Source organism: Eriocheir sinensis, chromosome 19, assembly GCF_024679095.1.
Source record: "Eriocheir sinensis breed Jianghai 21 chromosome 19, ASM2467909v1, whole genome shotgun sequence".
Lineage (NCBI taxonomy): Eukaryota > Metazoa > Arthropoda > Malacostraca > Decapoda > Varunidae > Eriocheir > Eriocheir sinensis.
Window position 1 is genome coordinate 19,336,423 of NC_066527.1, and position 6,599 is coordinate 19,343,021.

The 6,599-nt window shown below is 46.9% G+C and overlaps 1 protein-coding gene across 1 annotated transcript in view; it reads left to right on the forward strand.

Annotated features, from left to right (window-relative positions):
- The first annotated feature begins 6,581 nt into the window (after positions 1–6,581).
- The window catches only part of LOC127001004 (uncharacterized), a 43,059-nt gene continuing 43,041 nt past the window's right edge, over positions 6,582–6,599 (forward strand). The window contains exon 1 of the mRNA XM_050865179.1: positions 6,582–6,599. This exon is cut by the window's right edge and continues 19 nt beyond it. Coding sequence (XP_050721136.1) covers positions 6,582–6,599 — 18 coding nt within the window.

Sequence of the window (6,599 nt, forward strand, 5' to 3'; positions counted from 1 at the left end):
TCTCTTACCTTACCTTACCTTACCTTACCTTTTCCCTTACCTTACCTCCCTTTTCCCTTCCCTTCCTTTCCCTTCCTTCCCTTCCCTTCCCTTCCCTTCCTTCCTTCCCTTCCCTTCCTTTTCCTTCCTTCCCCTTCCCTTCCTTCCGTGTCCCTTTCCTTGCCACCTATATCTTCACTGGCCTCCTTGGTATCTTCCGTTAACCATCCTCAGGACCATCCTCACTCCTCACTCCAAGACCTTCCAGTCCTCCACCACGCTTCACCTTCTTGCCTCCTATCTGTCTCCGGCAATACCTCCACCACGAACTCATGTATATTCCACCTACCTTCTTGTATTCACGTTACGAGTTTAATATGTTGTCTCTGTAACGATTAGTTTGTTACACCAACCTTCAGGACCAGATAGTCTTCTCACCTTCAACCGCTCTTCCTCCTCCAATTCCTCCTCCAACAGGACCTCACCAAATAGCATTCAGCTCTGCCTCAGATCACCTCTGTGCCGCCAACTACCGATAATCTCCCACCTTCAATCCGACAATATTGCCCACCTTCAGTCTCCCTCATTTGCTCCCCACCAATACTGATCCTTGTCCCCATTCTTACCTCCCATTCCTTCCTTGCTTCCTCCCACCACTCCCTCACTCTGTCCCCCGTTACCTTCCTGCATGCCAAACTTAGCTAGACATCTAATATACCGTGTCAACCTCACCCCATTCTGATTACAACTTTTACTCCATTTATAAGTCTCTCTCTCTCAGGTCTCTCTCTCTCTCTCTCTCTCTCTCTCTCTCTCTCTCTCTCTCTCTCTCTGCTCTCTCTCTCTCTCTCTCTCTCTCTCTCTCTCTCTCTCTCTGACAATGCTCTCTGAAACTCTCTCTACTCTCTCTCTCTCTCTCTCGGGTCTCTCTCTCTCTCTCTCTCTTTGCATACTCTCTCTCTCTCTCTCTCTCTCTCTCTCTCAATTTAAATATCTTTCTATATTTTCTAACATCTCTCTCTCTCTCTCTCTCTCTCTCTCTCTCTCTCTCTCTCTCTCTCTCTCTCTCTCTCTCTCTCTCTCTCTCTCTCTCTCTCTCTCTCTCTCTCTCTCTCTCTCTCTCTCTCTCTCTCTCTCTCTCTCTCTCTTTCCCCGCCCCCCAAGGTACTGTGGTTATGCTACAAGGACGTTGGATTATCAGACTCAGGCCATTTAACATGTGTGTGTGTGTGTGTGTGTGTGTATGTGTGTGTGTGTGTGTAGTGTGTGTGTGTGTGTGTGTGTGTGTTTGGGACTGCCGAAGTGACCCACCAGTTGATTAACACAATGAAAAATGTATGTTGTGTGCTTGAGAGAGAGAGCAGTTTTACTTTGAGAGAGAATGTGTCGCTGATTAATACAACGCTTCAGTTATTATGGATATAACGTAGACACACACACACACACACACACACACACACACACACACACACACACACACACTATTGCTATTAACACTCCTCCATCCGTCTCTGGAGGTGCATTGCTTGGAGTTTAGATGAGACAGGTGTGCAGTGATGACGTAGGCGGAGGTCATTAAAACATGTTAGGCAAGACTTATATGAAGGAGGAAAAGGGGGTAAGGAAAGGAGGGTAATGTCAGGGTGAGAGAAGGAATGTAAGGGTGAGGAATGGGGAGAAGAAAGGGTGAGTGTGGCGGGAAGGAAGGAGAAGGAGGAAGGGGGTAAGGAAAGGAGGGTAATGTCAGGGTGAGAGAAGGAATGTAAGGGTGAGGAATGGGGAGAAGAAAGGGTGAGTGTGGCGGGGAGGAAGGAGAAGGAGGAAAAGGGGGTAAGGAAAGGAGGGTAATGTCAGGGTGAGAGAAGGAATGTATGGCAGGAGGAATGGGGAGAAGGAAGGAGGAAAGAAGGGTGTGTGTGGCGGGGAGGAGAAGGAGGAAAAGGGGGTAAGGAAAGGAGGGTAATGTCAGGGTGAGAGAAGGAATGTAAGGGTGAGGAATGGGGAGAAGGAAGGGGGAAAGAAGGGTGTGTGTGGCGGGGAGAAAGGGAGTATTTTTTCTAACATCAAGGGAGGCATCTTGAGGGCAAAAACAAAATAAAATGCATCAAAAAAGGCCGCTTTGAGCTGCTCCAACAAAAGAAAACAGAACGAGAGTCCGAAAGAGAGGTCAAATTCCGGACGAGAGATGTCCTGATACTCTCCTCTTGCAAGAATTCAAGTCTTAGGCAGGAGGAATTTCAGACGAAGGAAGAGTGTTCATGAGTCTAACAGCGGAAGGGATAAAGGAATGAAGGTGCTGGTTAACTCTTGCATAAAGGGTTTGGACAGTATAGGGATGAGCTTGAGTAGAAAGTCGTGTGCTGCTGGGCCGCGGGAGGGGGGAGGCATGCAGTTACCAAGTTCAGAAGAGCAGTCAGCATGAAAATATCGATAGAAGATTGAAAGAGAGGCAACATGGCGGCGGAATTTAAGAGGTAGAAGACTGTCAGTAAGAGGAGGGGAGTTGACGAGACGAAGAGCCTTTGACTCCACTCCATCCAGGAAAGCTGCGTGAGTGGAGCCCCCCACACGTGAGATGCATACTCCATACGAGGGCGGACAAGGCCCCTGTATATGGACAACATCTGGGAGGGAGAAAAGAACTGACGGAAACGATACATAACGCCTAACCTCGAGGAAGCTGATTTAGTAAGAGAGGAGTTATGAAGTTTCCAGTTAAGATTTTGAATTAAGGACAGACCGAGGATGTTTAGTGTAGAAGAAGGTGAAGAAATACATATAACAAAGGGATAATAACAAGAACATATAGCAGGGAGGACAGGGAGAAAGGGTGAACGTAAAGGAATTAAGGGAACGAGTGTAAGGGAGGAAGGGGAATAAGAATGGGAAGACATTGGGGAAGGCAAGGGCCGTGGCGAGCCAAGACATGACAGGAAGACAAGAAAGAAAGAAAGAAAGAAAGAAAGAAAGAGTGAGGGAGACAGGAGAGGGTACTGGAGACTATGGTACGAAGAGAGAGAGAGAGAGAGAGAGAGAGAGAGAGAGAGAGAGAGAGAGAGAGAGAGAGAGAGAGAGAGAGAGAGAGAGAGAGAGAGAGAGAGAGAGAGAGAGAGAGAGAGAGAGAGAGAGAGAGAGTTTAAAGCTAGCGCAGTAATTTCTCCATGGTCTAATCCTACAGGCTCATTAGGTTCTCTCTCTCTCTCTCTCTCTCTCTCTCTCTCTCTCTCTCTCTCTCTCCAGTGGTTACGTAATTGTTTGTTCGTTCGTTTGTTTTTATCTAGTGTGTGTGTGTGTGTGTGTGTGTGTGTGTACGTAGGCAAATGGGTACATCACGTCACAGCCTGTTAACACACACACACACACACACACACACACACACAGTTGTTTTAGCATTTGCGTAACATACATTTACCCTCGTGTGTGTGTGTGTGTGTGTGTGTGTGTGTGTGTGTGTGTGTTGGAGGGAGGGTTAGTGAAGGAAGAGAGTGGAGGAATAATGGAAGAGAAGAGAGAAAAGGGAGGAAAGAGAGGAGAAACAAAGGGAAGGGAAAGGAAGGAAAAGGAAGGAAAGGGAAGGGAAGAGAAAGGGACAAAGGAAAAGAAGGAAAAAAAGAAAAAGACAGAGAAATTAATAAAGAGGAGAAGGAGGAAGAAACGAAGAGAGAGAGAGAGAGAGAGAGAGAGAGAGAGAGAGAGAGAGAGAGAGAGAGAGAGAGAGAGAGAGAGAGAGAGAGAGAGAGAGAGAGAGAGAGAATAGGGCAGTATAGGGTAAGTAGGGGTCACGCTCGCCTCCCTAACTATCCATCCGTGTCACGTTATGGCGCTAAGCTACGCAGAAGGGACTGGCAGCGTATTTCCGGGTGCTGTAATGGAGGGAGAGAGAGAGAGAGAGAGAGAGAGAGAGAGAGAGTGAGAGAGAGAGAGAGAGAGAGAGAGAGAGAGAGAGAGAGAGAGAGAGAGAGAGAGAGAGAGAGAGAGAGAGAGAGAGAGAGGAAGAAAGAAGGAAAGAAAGTCGAAAAGAAGGAATTAATAGAAAGGAAAAGAGAGAGGAAGAAAGAAGGAAAGAAAGAGAGTTTAAAAAAGAAGGAAATAAAAAAAAGGAAAGAAAGAGAAGAGAGAGAGAGAGAGAGAGAGAGAGAGAGAGAGAGAGAGAGAGAGAGAGAGAGAGAGAGAGAGAGAGAGAGAGAGAGAGAGAGAGAGAGAGAGAGAGAGAGAGAGAGAGAGAGAGAGAGAGAGAGAGAGAGAGAGAGAGAGAGAGAGAGAGAGGACGAATTTAACGTTTTGTGTAATATCTTTGCATGTTTATTTTATTTATTTTCTCTCTCTCTCTCTCTCTCGTTCCCTCCATTCTTTCCCTCCTTTATTCCTTTTTACGTCCTCCATTCCTCCGTCATTGCCTCCTTCCCTCCCTCCCTTCTCTCCTCTCTCCCTCCTTTCTCTTCCTCTCTCTCCCCCTCTTCCTCTTCCTCCCCTCCCCTTTCCTCTTTATGTCCCTCATTTCCTAACTTTTCCTCCACGTCAATCTTGTTTTTTCTTTTCTTTTTATTACATTTTCCTTTTTCTATCTTCTTTCTTTCGTGTTTTATTTTCTTCGTATCGTTTTCACTTTTCTTATTCCTTCTTTCCATCTTTCTTTTCTTTTTTTTTCTACTTCTTTCTCCGTTGCTCATTTGTCTCCTCCGTTCTTCTCTGCTTTATCAACGTTCCTTATTTCTTTTCTCTTCTCAGTTCTCTCCCTTCCTTCGTCCCTTCTTTCCTTCCTCTCTCTCGTCTTACTTCTTTGGTTCATTTATTTCTTCAATTCTCCCTTTCTTTTTCTCTGTGTCTCTCCCTTCCTAACTTCTTTCCTTCCTTTCTTAATTTCTTTATTTCTTCCTTCCTTCCTTCCCTCCTTCCTTCTTCCTTCTCTCCTTTCCTTCCTTTTCCTTCTTTTTCTCCTTCATTCCTTCCTTCCATTCACTCACATACCACATGGATGGCGAACCACTACATGTAGTGCAAGAGGAAAGAGACCTCGGGGTCACCATCACCAGTGACTTGAAACAAACAAAACACTGCAAGTCCACCTTTAAGAAAGCCAATACAATGCTTGGGTTCATAGCGAAGAACTTCGAATACAAGACGCCGGGAGTTACGTTATCCTTGTATAATTCGCTGGTAAGGCCCCACCTGGAATACGCCGTGCAATTCTGGTCTCCTAATTACAGGAAAGACAGAATTACTTGAGAGAGTACAGCGCCGCGCCACGAAGATGATACCATCACTGAGGACGAAGCCCTATGAAGAGCGACTCGAGCGACTCAACCTCTTCACACGCTACAAACTAACCTGAGAACAAGAAACAACGGAAAATCAATTCAAGCAAAGCGATGCAATACCGACATCGGCAGGAGTTATTTCTCGAATAGAGTTGTTTGCCACTGGAACAGCCTTCCTGCAGAAGTGGTTAGCGCAGAGAGCATCAACTCATTCAAGAAACGCATTGATCGCCACTTTGCTGCATCGGGAGTGAACTGAACGTATCCAAGAGTAGGTGCACAAGTGCTGTAATCCTTCCCTGCAAGCCACTCCTATGGCAAACGGATTGATTAAATCACTGAAAGCAGGCAGCCTAGTAATGAGCCAACAGGCTTTCTGCTGCCTGCTAGTCCATGTTTTCCATGTTTCCATGTTTCCTCCTCCTCCTCCTCCTCCTCCTTATGGCCCCGGTCGTACATTTACCTGGGCGAACAAATTAACCTGAGTAATCGAGGTGAGAAGCGACTCCATCATGGGCCCAGGTAATGTGATTGGAGGGGGGAGGGGGGAGGGGGGAGGAGGAGAGAGAGAGGAAGGGAGGAAAATGTAAGCAAGAATGTGAGGAAAGGAAGAGAGGAGAGGAAAAGGAGATGGAAAAGGAGAAGAAGGAAAGGGAAGGTAAGGGAGAGAAAGGGACATGGAAAAAAGAAGGGGGAGGAGGGAGGGAAAGAGAAAAGAAGGGAAAGGAAAAAGAAAGGGAAGAGAGAGAATGAGTAAATAGAAAAGAAAAAAGTAGAGAGAAAGAAGGAAGGAAAGGAAGGAGAGAGAAAGAAAAAGAAGGAAGAGGAAGGGGAAGGAAGAAGAGGAATGGAGAAGAAGGAAGAGAGAGAGAGAGAGAGAGAGAGAGAGAGAGAGAGAGAGAGAGAGAGAGAGAGAGAGAGAGAGAGAGAGAGAGAGAGAGAGAGAGAGAGAGAGAGAGAGAGAGAGAGAGAGAGAGAGAGAGAGAGAGAGAGAGAGAGAGAGAGAGAGAAGGAAGAGGAAGGAAAGGGGAGGGGAGGAGAAGACAGCCGTGAGGGGAGAGAGAGAAAAAGGAAGGAGGAAGTAGAGAGAACGAAGGAGAGGAATGGGAGGAGGAAGAGAGGAGGGAAGGAGAGGAAGGGGAAGGAAGGACGGGAATGGAGAAGAAAGAAGAGACAGAGGAAGAAGGAGGAGGAAGGAAAGGGGAGGGGAGGAAAAGGCGGTCGCTAGGGGAGAGAGAGAAAAAGGAAGGAGGAAGTAGAGAGAACGAAGGAGGGGAATGGGAGGAGGAAGAGGGGAGGAAGGGGAAGGAAGGAAGGGGAAGGAAGGGGAAGCATTAGTACACAATGGATGGCGTGCAAAGG